The 26,581-nt window shown below is 48.2% G+C and overlaps 1 protein-coding gene across 4 annotated transcripts in view; it reads right to left on the reverse strand.

Annotated features, from left to right (window-relative positions):
• The window catches only part of SPECC1 (sperm antigen with calponin homology and coiled-coil domains 1), a 252,987-nt gene that overhangs the window by 170,853 nt on the left and 55,553 nt on the right, over positions 1-26,581 (reverse strand). For all 4 annotated transcript variants that reach the window (XM_082441032.1, XM_082441033.1, XM_082441034.1 and 1 more), the window contains one exon: positions 14,370-14,536. In XM_082441032.1, coding sequence (XP_082297158.1) covers positions 14,370-14,516 — 147 coding nt within the window. In that variant the 5' untranslated portion in view covers positions 14,517-14,536. Of the gene's footprint in view, positions 1-14,369; positions 14,537-26,581 lie in introns of those variants that run through there.

The raw sequence follows: 26,581 nt of genomic DNA on the forward strand, positions 1-26,581 counted from the left end.
TGGGATTTCCACATATGAGGTGCCCAGCAATCCCATGGGAAGCAGCCCACATAGTGGTTAAGGTGTGTGCCTGTGGCTCCAAGAGAGGCTGCTGGGGACAGACCCTGCCTCCGCCTCTTCCTACCTGTGTGATGGGGGGAGGTGCTGAGGGCTCCTCAATTCTAAAAGGGAGAAAATAATACACACACCTCTAGGTTTCTGACCCTAATTAAGAACATCAAATAAGAACAATAAATAGCAGCCATCACCACCATCACCATCACCATCATCACCATCACCATCATCACCATCACCATCATCACCATCACCATCACCATCATCACCATCATCACCATCACCATCATCACCACCATCACCATCACCATCATCACCATCACCATCATCATCATCACCATCATCACCATCATTACCATCACCATCATTACCATCACCATCATCACCATCACCATCATCACCATCATCACCATCATCACCATTACAACTGTGGGAACTCAGCCAGAAACTTCCATCTTTGCTGTCTGAAAGCTTTCCTGGTGCTCCTTCCATGATGGTTCTCTGGGCTGGTAGCCACGGCAGCACCTTCATACTTACAAACAAAAGTCTGGAACCAGAGCATGGGGTATTGTTATGTATTAGAAATCAGTGACTGATTGGCTGCTGGGCCCTGGGGCAAGTTATTATATAGGGACTCAGTTTCCTCACCTAAAAAATAGAAGAATTTGGTTCAATCATCTAAGATCCTTCTCACCTCCTAAATCCTAGCTGTTATATTAGATTTTATTTACTTATTTAGGCTTAAAGAATTTGTTGGTCAGGCTTATTGCATACTGTATCAATGTAAAGCTTTTGCTCAAAGCACAAGTACTATAACGATATGACAACAACAATACCCCAGGCTCTGGGCTTATAAATAGGAGGGCGTGCCAGCCCCATCATGATCCTAGACTAAGGCTGCACTCGCCACCCCCATCCGCTTACCACCAGCAGTGGCTGCCTGTGACCCTTCCTTCATCAGAAACACCGGCACTGCCAAGGCACCGCGGTAAAAGCCAAGCGTTGTAGTGACTGACTTGATCTAACCTCCGTTTCAAACACGGTGAATTTTGACTATTAATCTTAAGGCAGACTTTACATTCATTCCACAGACAATATGGAAATGCTGTGATTAATAATCTCGGGTCTGGATGAAACAACATTTCACACCAAAAGAATGTGATTCAGGGAGGTCCTGAGAAAACGCCCTTCTCCCCCACCCTTTGCTCTTTTGCCCCTCTTCCCCCATCCCTAAGGTGTCCTGTGGGATATGGGGACCATCTGAAATATCAGCTGCAGCTAATAGTTTAAAGGTTCAAGGGCGCTTCGGCCATTGAACAGCCTTTCATATCTGATTTCATCTGACTGCCTTCCATCCAGATGTGAGAGCCAGGAAGAAGTGGGCCGGGAGAGTCGGGTCCCGGGGAAAGAACCAAGGGCATCCCTTCTGGGCACCATCATCCCAGGGAGCCCAGAGCAGCCCTATGCACCTACCCTGGGGAAGAGAGAGAGAGAAAGGGGGAGCGGGGCAGGAGCAGAGACCCTGGGACTCCTCCCCTCTCACCACGACCCCTGGGGCTGCTCCCACCGTCCTGGACACTGTGATCTGGAAGGCCTACTGCAAGCTGGGCATCCATCCTCAATACACACGGTGTACTTAGTCCACGGGGCCAGGCTGCACATGTGTCAAAGTGGAGCAGGCAGGCCTGTGCTCTGAGTTAACGCCCAACAAAGGGGCTGGTTCCTGTGCAGTGACTCAGAAAACCAAGACGGGAGAGGCGGGTGGCCTCCCGGAGCAGGTGCCCTGGAGCAGGCCTGGAGGACCACCAGGCTTTTATCGGCAGATGAGGCAGCAAAGCATCCCGGAGGCCGCAGGTACGTGCTAGAGGGTGGGGACAGGGAGCCGGGGAGAGAGGGAGCGGCACGTGGGACCAGGGCAGGACCCCCCAGATTCCCCAGGTCTGCAGCAGTGATAAGGACTCAGACTTGGTGAGCTGACAACGGGGACACCCATGTGCCTGCAGCCAGGGGAACCCTCCGGCTGGGGCTGCGCTGGGGAGAGCCCTCTGTGAGCAGGACCAGCGGAGGCACCTAGGGGAGGCGGAAGGAGGGCAAAGTCGAGTTCTTGCTTTGAAGACACGGAGGACCAGGATGTTTGGAGGGTCGGGGGCAGAATTCAGGAAACAGACGGGAGCTGATGACACGGGGCGGCGTGGGTCCGTCTAGGTCCTTTACCCACAGGTTTCTTGTCATTCAAACCACAACTCTGCCGTGTTGTACATGAGAAAACTAACGTGAGATTAACTAACTCACTCAAGGCTGTATGGGTGAGGCAGAGCGGGATTTAGGCCTGGCATCATGTTTCCAAGGGCTTTAACATTTCCGCTGGGCTGGAGACCAACAGGAGTCAGAGACTCTGGCCATACCTCACGGGGTGAGGGCAAATAAACGGGGTTGCAGGAAAGCCACATCACGTGGGTGGTCCAGGTTGGTGACTAAGGGCATGGGCTCTAAGTCCAAACTTAGAATCCTGGGTTGGAATCTTGGCTCTGCCTCTTACTAGCTGTGTGACCTAGGGCAAATCACTTTACCTTTCTGTGCTTTGGTTTCTTCACCTAAAAAACAGATCTAGCAATGGTACCTACCTCAGAGTGTAGCTTTGAGGCTTAAATGAGTTAGCCGTAGGACGTGCTTAGAATAACAGTGTCTGACACATAGCACGCTTTTAACAGATGCCGGCTGTAATCATAACCAACACAACTCGTCGTTATTATTTTTGTTTTTAAAGGAAAGCAAGAATGAGAAGGGACTGTTTTAGGAAAAGATTAAGGCAATGCAATGGGGATTCCAGAGGGCACAGTAGAACTTTTTAAAGCAAGTCACTAACCTCCCTGGACCTCAGACTCTCCATCTTTTCATAACAACTTCCAGGAAACATTCATGGTGTGCGTGCTTATGAGGTACCAGGCACAGCCAAGGATAGCAGACACTTCACATGGCTATTGTGAGAAGTGGAAATGAAATATACAAAACACCTTGGCACAGGGTACCTGCTCCACACATGACAGCTGTTCCTGAAAGTTCTGTTGCTTCTACACACCATGCTAGCCCTGAAACCCATTTCTGAGTTCCATTTTACCAGCCGCACCCAACTTACTCTGCCTCTTCGTGGACTTTGGGGTCCCACTCTGTATTATAAAAAGATCTGAGCCCATCCTTTCCAGGTGAAAGGATAAGTCAGACACATTCCAGGCCAGGGGCATGCCGTCTCTCCCTACCATGCAGCACGGCGCGTTTGGGTGGCAGCAAAGCTTTTACAGGGAGCACTTCATTTCTTCTGCACCTTCCACAGGGAATTCCAACGGAGAAAGAGTCACGGCTTAGAAGGTCTCCCAGGGGGCAGGGCCTACAGACCCCAAACCCATCCTACCAGTATTCCGAGGCAAACAGCCGAAGCCTCTCTTACACCGTCACTATTTTTTTTTAATTCATGCTAATAATTTCTAACAATTATTTTTTAAATTAATTTATTTATTTTTGGCTGTGTTGGGTCTTCGTTTCTGTGCGAGGGCTTTCTCTAGTTGCGGTGAGAGGGGGCCACTCTTCACACAGCGGTGTGCTGGCCTCTATCGTGGCCTCTCTTGTTGCGGAGCACAGGCTCCAGACGCGCAGGCTCAGTAGTTGTGGCTCACGGGCTCAGTCGCTCCGCGGCATGTGGGATCCTCCCAGACCAGGGCTCGAACCCGTGTCCCCTGCATTGGCAGGCAGATTCTCAACCACTGCGCCACCAGGGAAGCCCCACCGTCACTATTTTTTGAAGGCAACATCAGACACAGAAAGCTATGAGTCTCAGTTACTAAGTCTTTTTCTTTCTCTGTTTGTGGCTGCATTCTTGGCTTTGTTTCCTAGCCATCAGATGCAGCCTCGGCACCACTTGAGATTTCTGGTTTGTTATAGAAGATCCCTACGAAAGTGTCGGTGTTGCTTTGACATGCTTGATAAGTATTTTCATTAACGCTTCCATTGATGTTCAAGCCGCTGAGCACCTGTACCAGAAAGCTGACAAAAGGAAAACGTTTGAACAGCTCACAGGTGAATGTAACTAAGAAATTCCTTCAATTCCACAAAGATGGGGTGGTGGGGGCGGGGGGGGTGGAGATTCAAAGCTTTCAAATCATCACACAGAACACAACCCGGTCTTTAAAGGTAGATAACATGTTATGGTTGGAGCAGTGGTTCTCAAACTTGAGAGTCCATCAGAATCCTTGGAGGCTCTGTTAAAATGCAGACGGCTGCCTGCACCCCAGCCTGTAACCCTAGCAACACCACCAAGCGTCTGAATCCCTAGGTCTGGGGCAGGGCCTGAGGATTTGCATTTCTGACAAGCGCCCAGGTGATGCTGATACTGCCGGTGTGGGGACCACGCTTTGAGGACCAAATGGTTTAGAGCAGCACCGTCGATGGAAATATCATAAGAGCCACAGACCTAAGTTTACATGGTCGAATAGGAACATGAAGAAACGTAAAATGAAACAGGTAAAATTAATTTTAACGATATATTTTCTGAACCCAATACATTCAAAATATTATCAATCAGTGTAAAACACATTAATAAGGTCTTTTATTTCTTTTGTAGTCACTCTTCAAAATCTGGTTTGTATTTTTTTTTTTCATCCCTGTGACTCATTTATTTTTTCTTTTAACATCTTTATTGGGGTATAATTGCTTTACAATGTTGTGTTAGTTGCCGCTGTATAACAAAATGAATCAGCTCTACGTATACATATATCCCCATATCCCTTCCCTCTTGCGTCTCCCTCCCACCCTCCCTATCCCACCCATCTAGGTGGACACAAAGCACGGAGCTGATCTCCCTGTGCTATGTGGCTGCTTCCCACTAGCTATCTATTTTACATTAGGTAGTGTATATATGCCCATGCCACTCTCTCACTTTGTCCCAGCTTACCCTTCCCCATCCCCGTGTCCTCAAGTCCATTCTCTACATCTGCGTCTTTATTCCTGTCCTGCCCCTAGGTTCTTCAGAACTTTCTTTTTTTTTTTTTAAGATTCCATATATATCTGTTAGCATATGGTATTTGTTTTTCTCTTTCTGACTTACTTCACTCTGTATGACAGTCTCTAGGTCCATCCACCTCACTACAAATAACTCAATTTCATTTCCTTTTATGGCTGAGTAATATTCCATTGTATATATGTGCCACATCTTCTTTATCCATTCATCTGTCAATGGACACTTAGGTTGCTTCCATGTCCTGGCTATTGTAAACAGAGCTGCAATGAACATTGTGGTACACGACTCTTTTTGAATTATGGTTTTCTCAGGGTATATGCCCAGTAGTGGGATTGCTGGGTCATATGGTAGTTCTATTTTTAGTGTTTTAAGGAACCTCCATACTGTTCTCCATAATGGCTGTATCAATTTACATTCCCACCAACAGTGCAAGAGGTTTCCCTTTTCTCCACACCCTCTCCAGCATTTATTGTTTGTAGATTTTTTGATGATGGCCATTCTGACCGGTGTGAGGTGATACCTCATTGTAGTTTTGATTTGCATTTCTCTAATGATTAGTGATGTTGAGCATCCTTTCATGTGTTTGTTGGCAATCTGTATATCTTCTTTGGAGAAATGTCTATTTAGGTCTTCTGCCCATTTTTGGATTGGGTTGTTTGTTTTTTTGATATTGAGCTGCATGAGCTGCTTGTATATTTCGGGGATTAATCCTTTGTCCATTGATTCATTTGCAAATATTTTCTCCCATTCTGAGGGTTGTCTTTTCATCTTGTTTATGGTTTCCTTTGCTGTGCAAAAGCTTTTAAGTTTCATTAGGTCCCACTTGTTTATTTTTGTTTTTATTTCCATTTCTCTAGGAGGTGGGTCAAAAAGGATCCTGCTGTGATTTAGGTCATAGAGTGTTCTGCCTATGTTTTCCTCTAAGAGTTTGATAGGGTCTGGCCTTACATTTAGGTCTTTAATCCATTTTGAGTTTATTTTTGTGTATGGTGTTAGGGAGTATTCTAATTTCATTCTTTTACATGAAGCTGTACAGTTTCTCAGCACCACTTACTGAAGAGGCTGTCTTTTCTCCACTGTATATTCTTGCCTCCTTTGTCAAAGATAAGGTGACCATATGTGTGTGGGTTTATCTCTGGGCTTTCTATCCTGTTCCATTGATCTATATTTCTGTTTTTGTGCCAGTACCATACTGTCTGGATTACTGCAGCTTTATAGTATAGTCTGAAGTCAGGGAGCCTTATTCCTCCAGCTCTGTTTTTCTTTCTCAAGATTGCTTTGGTTATTCGGTGTCTTTTGTGTTTCCATACAAATCGTGAAATCTTCTGTTCTAGTTCTGTGAAAAATGCCATTGGTAGTTTAATAGGGATTGCATTGAATCTGTAGATTGCTTTGGGTAGTATAGTCATTTTCACAATATTGGTTCTTCCAATCCAAGAATGTGGTATATCTATATCTCTCCATCTGTTTTATCATCTTTAATTTCTTTCATCGGTGTCTTATGGTTTTCTGCATACAGGTCTTTTGTCTCCTTGGGTAGGTTTATTCCTAGGTATTTTATTCTTTTTGTTGCAGTGGTAAATGGGAGTGTTTCCTTAATTTCTCTTTCAGATTTTTCATCATTAGTGTATAGGAATGCAAGAGATTTCTGTGCATTAATTTTGTATTCTGCTACTTTACCAAATTCATTGATTAGCTCTAGTAGTTTTCTGGTAGCATTTTTAGGATTCTCTATGTATAGTATCATGTCATCTGCAAACAGTGATGGTTTTACTTCTTCTTTTCTGATTTGGATTCCTTTTATTTCTTTTTCTTCTCTGATTGCTGTGGCTAAAACTTCCAAAACTACGTTGAATAACAGTGGTGAGAGTGGGCAACCTTGTCTTGTTCCTGATCTTAGTGGAAATGGTTTCAGTTTTTCACCATTGAGGATGATGTTGGCTGTGGGTTGGTCATATATGGCCTTTATTATGTTGAGGTAGGTTCCCTCTATGCCTACTTTCTGGAGGGTTTTATCATAAATGGGTGTTGAATTTTGTCGAAAGCTTTTTCTGCATCTACTGAGATGATCATATGGTTTTTATGCTTCAGTCTGTAATACGGTGTATCACACTGATTAATTTGCGTATATTGAAGAATCCTTGCATTCCTGGGATAAATCCCACTTGATCATGGTGTATGATCCTTTTAATGTGTTGTTGGATTCTGTTTGCTAGTATTTTGTTGAGGATTTTCGCATCTATATTCATCAGTGATATTGGTCTGTAATTTTATTTTTTTGTAGTATCTTTGTCTGGTTTTGGTATCAGGGTGATGGTGGCCTCATAGAATGAGTTTGGGAGTGTTCCTTCCTCTGCATTTTTTTGGAAGAGTTTGAGAAAGATGGGTGTTAGCTCTTCTCTAAATGTTTGATAGAATTCACCTGTGAAGCCATCTGGTCCTGGGCTTTTGTTTGTTGGGAGATTTTAAATCACAGTTTCAATTTCAGTGCTTGTGGTTGGTCTGTTTATATTTTCTATGTCTTCCTGGTTCAGTCTCAGAAGGTTGTGCTTTTCTAAGAATTTGTCCATTTCTTCCAGGTTGTCCATTTTATTGGCATATAGTTGCTTATAGTAATCTCTCATGATCCTTTGTATTTCTGCAGTGTCAGTTGTTACTTCTCCTTTTTCATTTCTAATTCTCTTGATTTGAGTCTTCTCCCTTTTTTTCTTGATGAGTCTGGCTAATGGTTTATCAATTTTGTTTATCTTCTCAAAGAACCAGCTTTTAGTTTTATTGATCTTTGCTATCGTTTCCTTCATTTCTTTTTCATTTATTTCTGATCTGATCTTTATGATTTCTTTCCTTCTGCTAACTTTGGGGGCTTTTTTGTTCTCTCTCTAATTGCTTTAGGTGTAACCTTAGGTTGTTTATTTGAGATGTTTCTTGTTTCCTGAGGTAGGATTGTATTGCTATAAACTTCCCTCTTAGAACTGCTTTTTGTTCATCCCATAGGTTTTGGGTCGTCGTGTTTTCATTGTCATTTGTTTCTAGGTATTTTTTGATTTCCTCTTTGATTTCTTCAGTAATCTCTTGGTTATTTAGTAGCTTAGCCTCCATGTGTTTGTATTTTTTACAGATTTTTTTCCTGTAATTGATATCTAGTCTCATAGCATTGTGGTCGGAAAAGATGCTTGATATGATTTCAATTTTCTTAAATTTACCAAGGCTTGATTTGTTACCCAAGATATGATCTATCCTGGAGAATGTTCCATGAGCACTTGAGAAGAAAGTGTATCCTGTTGTTTTTGGATGGAATGTCCTATAAATATCAATTAAGTCCATCTTGTTTAATGTATCATTTAAAGCTTGTGTTTCCTTATTTATTTTCATTTTGGATGATCTGATCTGTCCATTGGTGAAAGTGGAGTGTTAAAGTCCCCTACTATTATTGTGTTACTGTCAATCTTCCCTTTTACGGCTGTTAGCATTTGCCTTATGTATTGAGGTGCTCCTATGTTGGGTGCATAAATATTTACAATTGTTATATCTTCTTCTTGGATTGATTCCTTGATCATTATGTAGTGTCTTTCTTTGTCTCTTGTAATAGTCTTTGTTTTAAAGTCTATTTTGTCTGATATGAGAATTGCTTCTCCAGCTTTCTTTTGATTTCCATTTGCATGGACTATCTTTTCCCATCCCCTCACTTTCAGTCTGTATGTGTCCCTAGGTCTGAAGTGGGTCTCTTGTAGACAGCATATGTATGTGTCTTGTTTTTGTATCCATTCAGCCAGTCTATGTCTTTTGGTGGGAGCATTTAATCCATTTACATTAAAGGTAGTTATCGATATGTATGTTCCTATCACCATTTTCTTAATTGTTTTGTGTTTGTTATTGTAGGTTTTTTCCTTCTCTTGTGTTTCCTGCCTAGAGAAGTTCCTTTAGCATTTGTTGTAAAGCTGGTTTGGTGGTGCTGAATTCTCTTAGCTTTTGCTTGTCTATAAAGGTTTTAATTTCTCCACTGAATCTGAATGAGATCTTTGCTGGGCAGAGTAATCTTGGTTGTAGGTTTTTCCCTTCCATCACTTTAAATATGTCCTGCCACTCCGTTCTGGCTTGCAGAGTTTCTGCTGAAAGATCAACTGTTAACCTTATGGGGATTCCCTTGTATGTTACTTGTTGCTTTTCCCTTGCTGCTTTTAATATTTTTTCTTTGTATTTAATTTTTGATAGTTTGATTAATATGTGTCTTGGCGTGTTTCTCCTTGGATTTATCCTGTATGGGTTTCTCTGCGCTTCCTGGACTTGATTGACTATTTCCTTTCCCATATTAGGGAAGTTTTCAACTATAATCTCTTCAAATATTTTCTCAGTCCCTTTCTTTTTCTCTTCTTCTTCTGGGACCCCTATAATTCGAATGTTGGTGCGTTTAATGTTGTCCCAGAGGTCTCTAAGACTGTCCTCAATTCTTTTCATTCTTTTTTCTTTATTCTGCTCTGCAGTAGTTATTTCCACTATTTTATCTTCCAGGTCACTTATCTGTTCTTCTGCCTCAGTTATTCTGCTATTGATTCCTTCTAGAGAATTTTTAATTCCACTTACTGTGTTGTTCATCACTGTTTGTTTGCTCTTTAGTTCTTCTAGGTCCTTGTTAAACATTTCTTGTATTTTCTCCATTCTATTTCCAAGATTTGGGATCATCTTTACTATCATTACTCTGAAGTCTTTTTCAGGTAGACTGCCTATTTCCTCTTCGTTTGTTTGGTCTGGTGGGTTTTTACCTTGCTCCTTCATCTGCTGTGTATTTCTCTGTCTTCTCCTTTTGCTTAACTTACTGTGTTTGGGGTCTCCTTTTCGCAGGCTGCAGGTTCATAGTTCTCGTTGTTTTTGGTGTCTGCCCCCAGTGGGTAAGGTTGGTTCAGTGGGTTGTGTAGGCTTCCTGGTGGAGGGGACTGGTGCCTGTGTTCTGGTAGACGAGGCTGGATCTTGTCTTTCTGGTGGGCAGGACCGAGTCAGGTGGTGTGTTTTGGGGTGTCTGTGAACTTAGTATGATTTTAGGCAGCCTCTCTGCTGATGGGTGGGGTTGTGTTTCTGTCTTGCTAGTTGTCTGGCGTGGGGCGTCCAGCACTGCAGCTTGCCGGTCGTCGAGTGGAGCTGGGTCTTAGCGTTGAGATGGAGATCTCTGGGAGAGCTTTTGCCGTTTGATATCACGTGGGGCCAGGAGGTCTCCGGTGGTCCAATGTCCTGAACTCAGCTCTCTGACCTCAGAGGCACAGGCCTGACACCCAGACAGAGCACCAAGACCCTGTCAGCCACACGGTTTTGTTTTTCTTTAAGGATAATTTGCTTTATGGAGGAAGAAGTATAGGTTCTTCTGACTCTTTTCTGGCTTGCTTGTTTCTCTTTAGGGCCTGACAGATTTGGTGCAGCAAGTTAGAAGGGAGAGTAGAGAAGATTCCTAGAGAATGTCTTAGCTACGCCTTCTTGCAGCCACAGGAAGCTGCAGTTGGTCCCGCCGTCTCGGGGCGTATCCTTTATTCCCTTCCCGGGACGGGTATCCGAGGCAGGCCTTAGCAGAGGCGGGAGGTGGGGAAGCCAGCGTCTCTGAGGACGTCAAGGAGACATGAAGATGGCGAGGCGACCGCTCTGGTGTGTATTTTGCACTCACAGCACATGTCAAGGGCTCATCGCCACACGGGGCTGGTGGCTCCTCTATCGGGCGGCGCAGGTGTGGAGCATTCACTCCCAAAAGACAATGACATGACTGACCGGGTCCCCAAGACTCACAGAGAACATAAATCTTAAGACTCTGCTTTCCGGGCACCCTGAACCCTGGCCACAGGAGACTGGGCAGGATCAATACATGACTCGTGCCTAGCCAATTTTTCTCTTGCTTTTGTTTTTAACCAGCCAGAAGCAAAGAAGCAGCTGGGCCTTCCAAGGGATGAGGGAGGCTTGGGCCGGCTGGCAGCCGTGCTTCATACCACGTGCAGGTGGCAGAGAAGCAGAGACAGGTGACACGAAGTCCTGGGACACCCCAGTCTGTGGTCCTGGCCTCTGTGTGCTCCGGTCTTGCACCTTTGGCCTGCACACAGTGACCCGGGAACCTCAGATCTGTTCCATATATTTCTTTTCTGCTCAAGCCAATGTTTTGCCATTTGCGACCAGGAGAGTCCTGACTAATAGACTTGGGCCGCGTAAGTGGCCGGCGTGACGCAGCCTGTCTGCATCAGAGCAGTCCGGGTACTTGCCTCCCTGTGCTGTGCTCAGAGACACAAGGAAGACTCACGGTAGCCCCCCACCCCACCCCGTCCCATCCAGGCTCCTGTTCCCCCACCTGCTCCCCCAGGGCTCCTTCAGCTCAGGCCAGCATCTGCAGTAGCGTATTTTGTCCTACTTTTGGTGCATTTGTTTTAGTTTTCCTATTTGGGGCCAGTGAAAACACATCTGTCCATCCCATATGTGTCCATCTCCTACAAAGCAGTCATAGTAAGACGTTAACTGTGGCATCCAGGTGGTGGGACGCTGTGCTCACTGTGTAATTCAACTTCTCTGAACGCTCACAGATTTCCGTAGTAAATACTCAGGGGGAAATCTGCTTGCTCTTCTGTCCGTCGCTGTTGCCTCTTTCTCTTCTGTTCTCCGGGTTTTTTGTCCTCTTCCTCTGTCCACTGAGGCGCACAGCAGCGAGGGTCAGAGCCAGGCAGGTACAGGGGGGTAAGGCTCTCTGCTACTCCCTCCCCCAGGCCCCATCATCCTCTTCTACAGGATCGGGCCTGGGGATCCCAAGGACAGGACGAGAGCTGAGAGTCTCCACAGGAGTATTTGCTTTTCCCCCGACATTTTCTGCGTGGAACAAGTTTCCAAAACACAAACCGATCAAAGGCGGAGCGGCCACCATTTCATTGTCTTCAGGAAACACACGAGCTTCAGACCTTTTTTGAAACACTGCTTCTAAAATATTTTAATGTATTCCAGAAGCTCTAAGGGTCTGTTCTGGGGGAAATGTATGTATTCGTTTAAAATCCATATTAGAGATGTCTCCCAAATGTGCTCTAGGTCAAAGATAATAAAAATTAAAATCATGGAAACAACAGTCAAGTCTGGGATAATAGAATAATAATCAAAATTATACATAGGACACTTTATCCACATTTACTCCTTGTGGCAAATACGGTGCTCATCCCACCTCGGAGCTCAGGGCAGCTACATAGCTTGCCTGACGTTTCACAGCTAGAAAGGGGCAGAGCTGGGGGTCCCAGTGCGGCCCGGGGTCCCGACCCCCTCTCCGAGCGAGCTCCTCCTATTCCCACATCCATCACCCCCGGGAGAACTGGTGTGCTCGGGCATTCAAGCCACGCTCTCCTAAGCGTGAAGGGCACAGCTTGTGACAAACGAAAGAGCAGATGGTCCCGGCCCTCGTGGGGCTTCCAGTCTAGACATGGGGAGACGACAGTAACCACACAGGTGGGTGTGAGGGTCCTAAGAGCTGAGGAGGAAAACGAGACAGGGCGAGGAGGACGGGCCAAGGCCACACTTTACACAGACTGGTCAGGGGCGCACCTGACAAGGTGACCTTGAGCACAGACTTAGGGGAGGAGAAGCGGCAGAGTGCAAGGGTGGAGGGAGGGACGCCCCAGGCTGAGGGGCGGCTACCACACCTGGCTCGCACGAGGGACGGCGCCGGGGCACCTGGAGGCCATGTGTCCGGAGCCCGGGCAGCCTGGGTGGCGGTAGGGGTTGGACTTTGCTCCCCTCTGAGTCGGTGGGGAGAGCTGGGAGCGTATTAAGCAGAGAAGTGACATGACTTGCGTAGAAAGGACCACTCAGCTTCTGCTGAGAACGGAGCAGAGCCCTCAAGTCAAAAGCAGGAAGGTGGCGGCATGTCCCCGGTGGTCCCCAGGAGGCGGTGGGAGCTGGTGGGAGTTGACATCTATTTTTAAGGTAGATGGCATTTTGCCGACGGACCATGGGACGTGAGAAAAGGAGGGTCCAAGGATGAGGCCACGGGCTCAGGTCTGAGCGACTAAAAGACAGAGTTGCTGTTTACTCAAATGGGAAGAGTCATCAGGGGCGGCAGGTTTGCGGGGGGCAGGAGAGAGATGGAGAGGAGGGAGAACAGATTCAGTTTTGAATAGGTCACCTTCAAGGTGCCTTGCAGACATCCAAGAGGTGGTGTCACAAAGGCAGTTGGAGGAGTGCTGGCTGGAGATGCAAATTTGTGGGTCATCCACACTCGGTGTTAAAATTCATGAGAGCAGAAGCTGTCGCCCAGAACAAGTGTCCTCACCAGGGACGGTGCTGTCCCTCAGGGAGTGTGTCGGAAATCTGTGAGGGCATCTTTAGTTGCCACTGCAATTGGAGGTGCTACGGGCACCTAAGGGACGGGAGGATGGAGACCGTGAACGTGAGAATCTTGCACAAAGAATTGCCCTGCATCCCACACGTCTCACGGATTCCACAGACACTCAGCGGCGGAGCATCTTCTTATTGTTATCCGAGCCAACAGCGTCCCTTTGTTTTACATGTAAAAACAGTGTATTTCTCGCACAACTTTAAGATACACTCAACTTTCTAAGAGTAACGAGGGGAGACTGCACTTGGGTTCACAACTTTACCAAGAGCGCTCAGCATTCAAACCAACACGTCACGCGCCCGCCCCCCCCAGCCTTCCTGGTATCTGAGACATCAGCACAACAACCCTGAATCCGTCTGCCCGGAGCTGACACGTCCACAGGGCTCCAAGGAGCATGGGGTCCTTCAGCGGAATCACGCGCAGGCAGACGTGGGTAGAAATGCAGATTATTTACCTGTAAGCGATGTTCCTTTTGTTTGGCTTTTATAGTTAGGATACTACACTGACTTCTCCAAAGTGTGTGTGTAGGTAGGTGACACGGTCTCTGAGTTTCATCTCAGGGTGAGGAAGGAGGCACCCCGGCCCACCTGACATTAGGAACCCCTGGGGGGTGAGAAGGAGCCAGCAGTGGAGCCCCCAGGGGCTGCCCGGGCCCGGGGAAAGGAACACGGAGAGGGGGAGCCCAGCTGCAGGCGGGTGGGGAGCTGACACCTGGATTATCAGGATCCTGGTGACGCTGAGCCCGTCTAGTGGGCGTTGGGGGCAAACTCTGGCTGGAGAGTCCACATGGGCCAGGGCAGGGGATCCCAGCCACCCTGTTAACCTGCACATTTCCCCTCTCCACCCCAGGGCACTCCGACTGCATCCCCTTTGCTCTGCGCCTTTAGGTCAAGCTATGCCGGGGCTCCTGGGGCCTTGCTCACTGTCACGGGGCGCCCAGCAGCCCTGCCCTGCGTGTCCCGTCCATACCTTGCTGAGTCGGGACTCAAATGCCAGCGAGGTGGACGACTTGGAGCTCTTCATGCCGGGAGAGGGGGCGGGGAGGGGGCGCGCGCGGTCCACCCCATGGCTTCCGACTCTGGTGGCTGGACTCCAGGGCTTGGCTGCACTCCTCATGTTTGTCCCAGTGGGCCCTTCTGTGCAAGAGCAGAAAAGAAAAAGCGTGTGTCCACACTTGAACCTGCTGAGAGATATCACAGAGATCCATCCCCACGCACCATGGGCGCCACCGTGGTCACGGAGAACAAGCCTTCGGGATGGGGTTGCACGTAGAGCATCTTTCTACTGAGAAGGTACCTTTGCAGCAGGTTCCTTTCTCTGGCCTCACAGCAGCTTTCACCAAACTATTAACAACACATGTGCGGGCTTCCCTGGTGGCTCAGTGGTTAAGAATCCGCCTGCCAATGCAGGGGACACGGGTTCGAGCCCTGGTCCGGGAAGAACTCACATGCCGTGGAGCAACTAAGCCCATGCGCCACAACTACTGAGCCTGCGCTCTAGAACCCGTGAGCCACAACTACTGAAGCCCATGCACCACAATTACTGAAGCCCACGCACTGAGAGCCCATGCTCCACAACAAGAGAAGCCACCGCAATGAGAAGCCCACGCACCGCAACGAGTAGCCCCTTCTCGCCGCAACGAAGACCCAACGCAGCCAAAAATAAATGCATTTTTTTTAAAAAAAAGTGCAATATTACTGATGCTCTGACATTACTCTTTGGCAAAATGATGGCTTCTCCTTGGTCAGGGGCACCTAGAACAGTCTTACTGCATATACATATATATACTGGATATATATATATATATCTCCCCACATAAAACAGGTCAGCTTGAGTCAAGACATGTTATGTCCGTAAGCCTTGCCGTTTTAGGGCTGATAATTGAGCAACTTACGTAATTTCCAAATAGACATAAATGAATTACTTGAAAATCAGATTTCACAGAAGCACAGGTTTTTTCTTCTTTTGGACAAAAATGGTATCAAAAATTAATACGGCACCCTCAATAAATCTGTTAAATAAATTTTAAAAAATTAATAGGGCAGATTTTAATTGGGCAGACCTGACATCATAGGGCAGAGTTACCCGCTCTAACTAAAATATTCTATGAAAGACAATTTATGCAAAGGAGCAGGATTCGGTTAAAGACCTGGCGGGGTGGGGAAGTGTGAATCCCCGTCCAAAGGCAAGCAAGACAGCCTGAGTCCTTCGATCAAGGCTGAGGAGGTGGGCCGGCCATCTCTTAACCTCTCGGAGCCCATTTTGTTCTCAGTAGGACAATGGGACCCTGACTCTGCTGTCCCCGTGGACTCTCATGACCAGAGATGTGAGACAGAAGACCAAAACCGCAGACACGAAACAAACTGAAAAAAAGCACTTTAAAAACACCACTAGGAAGGAAATCCAAAAAAGAGGGGCTATATGTATATGTATAGCTGATTCACTTTGCTGTACAGCAGAAACTAACACAACACTGTCAAGCAACTATACTCCAATAAAAATGTAAAAAAACAAACAAAAAAACACCACTAGGTGACAGCTAATGCCAGTGGCCACACTCACAGGACCCGGGGCTAAATAACTGCCCCCCGGGATCGCAGCTGGTGCTCAGCGGCCCTGGGCCTCCTCTCCCCTCACCGCACCCCAGGGTACCCTGTCCGCCCCTCTGAGAAAAAGAACAGGCTGCCCACCGCCCCCAGCCTGGCGCAGTGGGGACCTCCTCCCATTCTTCTCTCCTTTTCCAGGGACACCATTTCAACCCACAGCGTCCCAGCCAGGGCCATCCAGTTCCTGCTCCTACTTAAAGGGATTAGCTGGTGGCAGGGGGTCCAAGACCCCACCTGGGGCTCATTCTGCAGCACTGCTATCCTGGCAGCTGTGCCAATGTGGCTACAGGTGAAAATAGTATTTTTTAAAAGATTTATTTATTATTTATTTTTGGCTGCGTCGGGCCTTAGTTGCAGCACGCGGGATCTTTCGTCGCAGCGTACAGGCTTCTCTCTGGTTGGGGTGCGGGGGTTTTCTCTCTCTAGTCGTGGCGCGCGGGCTCTGTAGTTTGCGGCGTGCGAGCTCAGTAGTTGTGGCACGTGGGCTTAGCTGCCCCGCAGCCTGGGGGATCTTAGTTCCCTGACCAGGGATCGAACCCGCGTCCCCTGCAGTGCAAGGCAGATTCTTTACCACTGGACCACCAGGGAAGTCCTGTGAGAATAATATTTTTAAGACAGCGATTTGTTTTCTAAAGTGTTTTTGAGAAAAATTATCCACGATTTCAGTTATATGATTAGTTCGATAGTCTCAGCTTGGTTCCAGGTATCATGATTTTTTAAAATTCTATAGTTAAAAAACCACTTCTCGTGTATTTTACGATGTTCAGCGCCAGCTATTTTTCTTTCTCGGCCCACAATTTTTAATTCTGGTTTCCACAGCAACAATGAAAGAATTCCTAGGTTAAGACCTATAGAGCAACTAATTTTATTAAATGAATCTAAATATAAAATGAACGAACATAGCCTGAGTGGTTCTTGGAGAGAATTACTGATGAATTTTATCCAGGACCGCAGGAACAACCAGTAACATGTCAGTTTGACTCACGGAGACGAGAAATCAAATACGTTTCATGAAGGCGCCCTTTTACGTGATGATTGCGACTACTTAGAGATGATTATTGCAGGGCTTACTTGATGAAAACATAGGTGATTCTGCAATGCATCTATGCTTTCCAAAATCTGCCCAGGTCACCCCTGAAATGAAATGGCTCTTGTTTATTCTCCAGAAGGAAGAAAGAATGTGAAGAGGAAAAGCAGAAGTAAGATGATAGAAAATTTCCCCAATGTTGCCCTAAGTCCTTGGCAAAAAAAAAAAAAAAAGTAATAACAATAACAGAAATAAACAAAGGAAGGAAGGAAGAAAGGAAGAAGGAAAAGGAAAGGAGAGGGGAGGGGAGGGGAGGAGAGGGGAGGAGAGGAGAGGAGAGGAGAGGAGGGGAGGGGAGGGGAGGGGAGGGGAGAGGAGAGGAGGAAAAAGGCATCCCAGTCAAAATTCCAGATCTAAACTCTTAATTCCTGACAACCTTCTAGACAATCACCTGAAAAACATGCAGCCACTTTTTTTTTTTTTTTCATGCAGCCACTTTTCAAAGGCTGCCTGGTTACTTGCTCTGAGGCAGAATTCTCAGGTTTACTTCATTTGCATCATCACACCTTTCTTTATTCTCCTAGAACCTTGAACCCATCAAATTACTCCCAGACAAGTGTACACAGAGGGCCTTCCTCCCGCGGCCCTCCTCACTGCCAGGCTCTTTCTCCTCGTCTCCCTTCGTGTGTCTTTCCCGTTATTTCCCCAGATGGAGGCTTCTATTTTGTACTCGTGCACCAGCCAGGCTCTTCAAATTCCATCTTCTTCCAGAATTCAAAATACACAGAAATGAAATAAGTAATGTCCCCTCTTGAACCAGGAAGAGAGCCCTAATGGTAGGGAGCGTGCCAGGGGGTGGGATGCCGGGGGTGGGGTGGGGGTAGTGGGCTCTGCCGGATCAAAGCAGCTTTCCAGGGACGGACGACGAAAGGATGATAGCAGAGGGCGGGGACACCGCTCCAGCCAGGCTGAAGGCCAGCTTTGCACCCTTCTCCCCACACTCCACGTCCAGGACCTTGTTAAGCACCGCCCACCCCCATCCAGCAGGACTGGTGTCTTCCTAGTGTTCTCCAAATCTCCAAATCGGGCTGCTCTGGCCCTGCTCTCTGTCCACTCCCAAGAAGGCCTCCTGCTGGCACGAGGCAGGTGCCCTCAGGCCCACCCCTAGTTTCTGCAGACTTTCACCCAATCCGCTTCCCACCGTCTCCTCTCCGACCCTCCTCTCGCCCCTCACCCCGGGCCTGGTGTCAAACCCTCAATGTAATCCTACGAGGTAAGGGTCACCTCCGTTCAGGGAGGTTAAGCAACTTGCCCAGACCACAGAGTTTATGATACAGCCAGGATTCAAACCCAGTTTTAATGGGCTCTTACACACCAGGGTTGGGTACGGCCTCCCCTGGATAATCTTTCTCCCGCGGGAAAGCACACGGGCTTTTGGATCCAGTGTTCCTGGTCAAAATCCAGCTCCACTGTTCCCCGCGTGAGCTCGGGCATGCTTGCTAAACACTATGATTCTCAACCTCGTCGCCCGATAAACGGAGTTACCGGTGCCTGCACCGCAAAACTGAAGATGAAGGAGGACACAGCACCCAGAAGACACTCAGCAAACACCAGATGCCCCCACAACTGTTCACTGTGTTCAGCTGAGGGCTGCTCTGCTTTATTAACTCAGCAACACCCAGTGGCGGATCGGTGGGATCAACGTGCACTGGCCGGGGCCACGTAAGGAAAGAGCTCTCTTTATACACAGAGTGGCCTGTTTTCATTTGGAAACGTCAAAGAGGGAAAGCGCGGAGGAAGATGAACACCTCGGGCAGACACCTTACAGTCACTAGAACTGGCCCCCCGCTGCTGAAAGATAAACGCGGGCGTGAATGCTGGGTGAATGATACTTTTCTTACGGAAGAGAAATAGACGGGTTCTGGCCAAGTGCAAGATCATGAAAAAAAAAGTTTCTATTACTAATTCCCTGATTTCTAAAAATCCTCCTAACCATCTCAAAGATGGCTGCATCCACTGTTGAAAAACATCCACTTGTAAGTAGATCCACGCCGTTCAAACCCGTGTTATTCGAGGGTCCACAGTACAGTTAAATTTAGGAATTCACTCCCACAGGGGCGGAGAGAGGGTCTTCCCAGGGGTGTTTTCCTTAAATTGTTCATTTTATTTAATTATCAAGCTTCTTTCCTTGCCAGAATCGTGCACGACTTCTCTTTAAACCATAACTCATTAATTGTATGGAGTTAAGTAGAAAAGATAGAAGAGAGAGAGGGAAGAGGGAACACAGTTAGGAATACGATGAGTGTCTGGGCACCGGGGAGGGTCAGAGCCCCTCCAACATGCTGCTGGGCTGCTTCATCACCGCCTTCAGAACCTGGGCTGGAGGGGTTGTCTCGACCCTCGGATTGGTTACCCTTTTAAGGCAAGAAAACGGAAAGGCGACTGGGAAACCATTCTGGACCATCACAAATAATAGGGAGCGTCCAGGGGCTTCCCTTGCAGTCCAGTGGTTAGGACTCTGCGCTTCCACTGCAGGGGGCGAGGGTTCCATCTCTGGTCGGGGAACTAAGATCCTGCATGCCGCGCAGCTTGGCCAAAAATAAATTTAAAAAAAAATAAGGAGTGTCCGGGGGTGGGAGAGGGCATTGAGGTTTGCACTCCAAGTACAATAAGCCCCAGGAAGCCGAGAACTGAGGCATTCAAGTCTGAGAACGAACAAACTAAGAATGTTCACATAGCTCAACTACCAGGGGACTTTGCAGGAAATAGAAGGCAAGTGAACAGCATGCCGAAAATATCTAGCTAGAGCTTTCTAGAACACATGCCCAGTTTGCTCTTGACCTCTTCAGCAGGGTGGGTGGCTGATTCTGCCTCCAGGGGGACATTTGGCAATGTGTGCAGCTGCTTTGGGTTGTCACAACTTGGGGCAGGGGGAGGTGCTAGGGTAGAGCCAGGGATGCTTCTGGACATCCCAGTACCCAAAGGGCAGCCCCACAACAAAGAATGATCTGGGCTAAAATGTCAAGAGTCGAGGTCGAGAAACTCAGTTCCACAGGAAGAGGGAAGCTCCTCGGGCGCTGATTCTTAGACAGGCACCTGGTTCGTTTATGCTAACACTGGAACGTTTACTCTGAAAATCTAGTTTGGGAGCAGCCAAGGGAATCCCAGACTTCGGCTGGAGGCCACAGGAAACTCTTCGAAGCTTATTATTTCCTGTTAGTCTCGACATGACCGTTAGCCTTAGATTCCTTCCCGGTAAATAAAGAAAAGAACAGGTTTCCACACAGCATCAGAAGGAAAATGGCAAACAAAAATTCACTGATCCTATCAGGAGAAGTCATTGAAAGAAAACAAGGACCAAGAAGGGATAAGACAAAAACTAAACAGAAAAGAACATCTGCACAGCACTAGCCATACCATCTCAAGCCAAAAACAAACTCTGGAAATGGAATAGGGACCTGGAGAAACTATGACACACTGCCACGAGGTGGAGACCATAACAAATAGAGCTTAATCTGGAATAAGAAACAGGAGGAGCTGGTCTCTAAATATGAAATGCAGACCCTAGAGAGAGGCTGTAATCTGGGAGCCATATTGAGACCAAACCCTGAGAATCGCTGCTCCAGGACATCCTTCTGTCTCCAAAGCTGAACCAAGAAGCCGGCATCCCACAGAGCTGGTGGCCACTAATCAGTAGTTATTTCCTTACCTATAACACGGTTTCACATCAAAGAATTAAAAGAATGAGCCAAAGCAGTAGAAAGGAGACGGAAATAAAATACTTCCAAGAGCTCTTTCTATAGGAATAGTTTGAAAAGGTCTGTTGAAAGAGTAACTAAGAATATAAACTATAGTCTAGCGCCAAGACCATTCAATAGTAAAGGACAGTCTTTTCAGCAAATGGTGCTGAGAAAACTGGATATCCACACCAAAAGAATGAAGTTGAACCCTTACCTTACACCATATACAAAAATGAACTCAAAATGGATGAAAGGCCTAAATATAAGAGCCCAAACTGTCAAACTCTTAGAGGAAAACACAGGGGAAAAGCTTTATGACATTGGATTTGGCAATGATTAAATATGACACCAAAAGCACAGGCAACAGGAAAAACTAGACAGATTGGAATATGTCAAAATTAAACACTTTTGTGCATCAAAGAACACAATCAACAGAGTAAAATGGCAACTCACAGAACGGAAGAAAATATTGGCAAATGGGTTTGCTGTGGACTGAATTGTGTCTCCTGTCCCACCACATTTACATGTTGAAGCCCTAATTCTCAGTGTGATTGCATTTGGAGATAGGGCTTTTAGGAGGTAAAGTAAGGTTAAATGAAGTGATAAGGGCGGGTCCTAATCCAATAGGATTGGTGGCTTTATTAGAAGAGGGGGAGAGAGAGATCTTTCTCCTGTGCACACACACTGATGAAAAGCCATGGGAGGACATAGTGAGAAGGTGGCCGTCTGCAAGCCAGGAAGGGAGCCCTCACCAAGCACCAAATCAGCCATACATACCTTGCTCTTGGACTTCCCAGCCTCCAGAACTGTAAGAAATCAATTTCTGTTGTTTAAATCACTCAGTCTATGGTATTTTGTTATGACAGCCCAGGCAGACTAAGACAGGGCTAATATCCAGAATATATAAAGAACTCCTGCAACTCAACAACAAAAACAAACCTGATTTAAAGATGGACAAAGGGCTTGAATAGACATTTCTCCAAAGAAGATATATGCATGGCCAATAAGTACATGAAAAGATGCTCAACATTACTAATCATTAGGGAAATGCAAGTCAAAACCACAATGAGATACCACTTCATACCCATTAGGATGGGTACTACCAAACCAAACCAAACCAGAAAATAACAAATGTTGGCGAGGATGTGGAGAAATTTGGAACTCTTGTGAACTGTTGCTGGGAATGTACCATGGTGCAGCTGCTATGGAGAACAGTATGGCAGTTCCTCAAAAAATAAAAAATAGATTTTACCGTATGATCCAGCGATTCCACTTCTGGGCACATTCCCAAAAGAACTGAAAGCAGGGTCTCAAAGAGATATTTGCATACCCATGTTCATAGCAGCATTATTCACAACAGCCAAAAAAGGTGGAAGCAACCCAAGTGTCCACTGATGGATGAGTGGATACACAAAATGTGGTCTATACATCCAGTGGAATATTACTCAGTCTTAAAAAGGAGGGAGGGCTTCCCTGGTGGCGCAGTGGTTGAGAATCTGCCTGCTAATGCAGGGGACACGGGTTCGAGCCCTGGTCTGGGAAGATCCCACATGCCACGGAGCAGTTGGGCCCGTGAGCCACAACTACTGAGCCTGCGCGTCTGGAGCCTGTGCCCCGCAACGGGAGGGGCCGCGATAGTGAAAGGCCCGCGCACCGCGATGAAGAGCGGTCCCCGCACCGCGATGAAGAGTGGCCCCCGCTTGCCGCAACTAGAGAAAGCCCTCGCACGAACCGAAGACCCAACACAGCCAAAAATAAAATAAATAAATAAATAAATAAAAAAGAAAAATAACAAGTGACAAGTGTTGGCAAAGATTTGGAAAGATTTAAAAAAAAAAAAAAAAAAGGAGGGAAATTCTGATACATTCTACAGCATGGATGAATCTTGAGGACATTATGCTAAGTGAAGTAAGCCAGGCAGAAAAAGACAAACACACTTGTATGATTACACTTATATGAAGTACTTAGAGGAGTCAAATTCACGGGAACAGAAAGTAAAATGGTGGGGGCCAGGGGCTGGGGGAGGGAGGAATAGGAGTTGTTGTTTAATGGGGACAGAGTTTCAGTTTTGTAAGATAAAAACAGTTCTGGGGACGGATAGCGGTGATGGTTGCACAACAGTGTGAATGTACTTAATGCCACGGAACTAAACACTTAAAAATGGTTAAGACAGTAAATTTTATATTATGTGTATTTTACCACAATTTTTTAAAATGTGATAAGAAAGACAAAACAAAACAAAAGCTATAGGGTAGGAGAGAACCGCAGACTTTCATCTCCATTTCGGCAAAAGCATCTTGAGTCATAATGTTTGCTCAGTCACATGATGCCCCTGCCACCGTCTGGGACATCAGCTGGGAAACCGGGGAGAGCTCCAAAAGGACCCGTTTACAAGGGGTTGGGCCGGCCTAGAGGAGCAACACGGGCTTAGGACATTATCACCCCCAGCCTGCGGGGTCGGGGAGGAAGCAGCTGGAATCCGGAGAGCGCTGGACCACGAGTAGAAGCTGAGGCCTCCACAGAGAACTGCAACCAACCCAACCAACTCAGCGGCACTGGGGGCGGGGGCTGGGGCGGGGGCGGCGGGAGGAGCTGCGGGGAGAAAGGCCTCAAGGGCGGTCTCCCCTCCCCGACCCGCCGGGGCTACCCACTGGCTCACGGAGAAGGCGGCGGTGGGGTCGGGGGGCGGGGCGGCCACCACTGATGCGGCATCCACAAGGTGGTGGCAACGTGGAGGGACAAACGAAGGCCTGGCCATCTCCCACCCGCCTTCCAAAGCGAGCTCAGGGGTCTCCCTCCGGACGCCTCCCCCAGCGCAGGAGGGCCTCCCCGCGGCTCCTACCCTCGTCTGTCCACCGACCCGCCACGCAGCTGGCCTGTCACCTTCCGGGGGCCCACCTGCCCGAGCACAGCGCAGAGACGGTCCTGACTCCGCAGCTTCTCCCGACTTCCCGTTTCTGTGATCCTTTAGGCCTCCCTCCCGGCCTCCCAGACTCAGAGCACCGTGGCCTCCCCCCCCGGGCCCGGGGCCGCTTCTCACACCCACGGCTGCCGGGGGAGCTCAGGCTCCGGCACCAAGCCCGCGAGGCCTCCTTCTCCTCCGGATGGACTGAGCACAGCTCCGGCAGCTCCCTCCCGGAGTCACCCCTTCCCCGCAGTCCTCCTGCCCGCCTCCAGCGCTCAGCTGGGGCCGCCGCTCCCGCCCAGACCCGTGCTTGGTGCACGTCTCCAGGCTGGTGCTCCTCACACCGTCTCCGTGCCAGGCTCGGGGCCGGAGGCAGAGATGTCACCATCAGCTTCACTGTCAGCGACCAGTGCGGCCCCAGGAATTTGCTCACTTCCCAAGCCGGGGCCTGCGCTCAGCCTTGTTCCAGATCAAGGGACTGCCCAGCTGAGCTCTGCCCTGCAGTGCAGCCAGACCCAGACCTCTCCACCGTTCTCGTCTGGGGGCATCCACGGCCCCAGGGCCCTCCTCAGAGACCTCCCCCAGGAATGTTCCAGCCCCTCCTGCGAGGCTCTGCCTACAAGACTTTCTGATACTCACCCGCCCAAGACTCCCCTGCATTTCCCTGCCCCCTCCCCGTCCCGCCCCCCTCCTGATGCCGCAGCATCCCCGGGTCCCCAGCTCTGCTCTTGCCCATCCTGCCCACAACAGTTAATGCCACTCAGCAGCCGGAGGCCTCTTTAAAAACACAAATCATAAAAACGGCTAACATGGTACATTTTATGGTATGTGTGTGTTTTTAACCACGAGTTAAATTTTTAAAATTATTAAAAAAAAAAAACCCCACACAAGTCAGATCATGTCCCTCCCTACGGAGAAACTTTCTGTGGCTTCTCACTATATTTAGAGTGCAAATCCAAGATCTCTGTCACAACCCCAAAGTCCTAGGCCATCGTGGGGCTGCCCGTCTGCATACTGAGACCCTCCCCTGTGTGCTGTGGGAGCTACTCCAGCCCCTCGGACCTGCCCAGCTGGTTCCCAAGGAGAACCGTTGAACTGGAAGGCCCCCCTCCAGCTCTTCACACGGCGGGGGTGGGGTGGGGGTGGGAGGGGGCTCCTTCCTCCAAAAGGCCTTTCCCTTCCAGTCTCTGGAGGAGCTCACCGCACAGACCCCGGTCATTTCTTCAGAGCTTCTATCACCAAAGCCAGACATCAGCCTCAGCCCACCCACTGCAGCTCCCGGGGCACCTTACCTTCTGGTTCATCACCGTGTTCCCGGATGCACCGAGCAGGTGCTTAACCAACATTAGCTAATAAATGTTTAGATCCTGCCTGTCATTGAAGAAATGTGTGCAAGTGTCTCCCTGCCCTTCCCTCGCTAGCCAGGCACCCAGATTCACAAAGTATTTGCTGAATTAATCAGGGAACACAAAACGGAACCATAAAGCAATGACAGTCCTTCTCCTGTAAGACTTATAAATGCCTCTAAACAATTACCAAGTAAGCAGTCCCCAGATTGCTTTCAGGATGAGAACCCCATGGATATTGATACGGAGCCTTCCAGCATTACTACCTTGAAAACAGGGTTCATGTTGATGTACAAGCATTAGCCTTATGAAATTCATCTCATTAACTTATAACATGCTGGAGAAATAGTTCCCAAAGTTATTCAACACCAAATCTCTAAAATCATCTACTGATTCATCTCCATTCGTGACTTTATTCCCGAAGGACGGCTTTTTCAATTTGTGCTAGACAACGCAGTTTCACCGTAACCATCAATAATTGCTTACAATTTTATGCTCTAAGATTTCAGACAGCTTAACCAAAACATCACAGTACATGCATTTATGTTCGATGCTCTGTTAAGTGGTAGCCAACGGCAACCACAGGTTTAGGGACCCAATAATTTAAAGTTTCAAGTGTAAGTACCTTTTATGCAGCCTTTTCTGTTTCTTTGTTCCTACCAGGGGCCCCTCAACCAGGTGGGACAAGGGGCAAAGCCCTATGATGTCAGTGGCACAGCTTCCAAGGAAACGGGCGGCCACTTCTGAGTCATTCTGTTCTATTTCCTCTAGAAAACAATGCAAACACTGCAGGGCATGCCGCCCCCGACCCCAGCACCCCCAGCAAAACCCTATGCCCTCCACCCACTCACTTCAATGCACTTGCCCTACAGAGATGGGGGGCACGCAAGTCCCCTCCCCCAGCGCTACAGGGCACAGATGCAAACCGGGGTCCTCCGTCCACAGGCGTAGAGGTGGGGCCCCACCCCACATCCACCGCCCCCCTGGGCTCACTATACGTTAGCCACATGGGCCTCTGGCCAAAGGGAAATAGAGGCCAGGAAGAAGGCAGCCCCCGCTCTGCAGACTCAGGAGGGGCAGCTCCCAGGCCACACTCTTCACCCTGTACACGGGGCTCACGAGAAACCGCAGAGGTTCACCTCCCAAGGCCCCTTGCTGAGAAAGCGGCTCAACATTCCCGAGCTGCGGTGGGAGATCCCAGCACGCACACCCGCACCCTGACTCGGGGCAAGAGCGCGGCGTGAAGCCTGCTGCACCATCACGGGCTCTGCCGTGTGATGCCCCGAATCACAAGCCAGCCCTCCTCCGTGGCCGTCTCCCCTCCGATACTCTAATCATCACGACTTAAGTTTCTCTTCCCCCGAAGACGTGCTCCTCCCCACCGGGTCCTCTCCACTTGTCTGCAGATGGCAGAGGCGGGGGCCCTCACGACAAAAGGGGGAGCTCACCTGACAGACTCCAAGCTGTCTGGCCAGTTTCTGACCTTGTGTGTGTCTGTCTGTGTGTATGTGTATCTGTGTGTGCATTGTCTGTGTCTGTGCCTCTGTGTGTGTGTGT

Source organism: Balaenoptera physalus (assembly GCF_965194825.1).
Source record: "Balaenoptera physalus genome assembly, chromosome: 20".
Classification (NCBI taxonomy): Eukaryota; Metazoa; Chordata; class Mammalia; order Artiodactyla; family Balaenopteridae; genus Balaenoptera; species Balaenoptera physalus.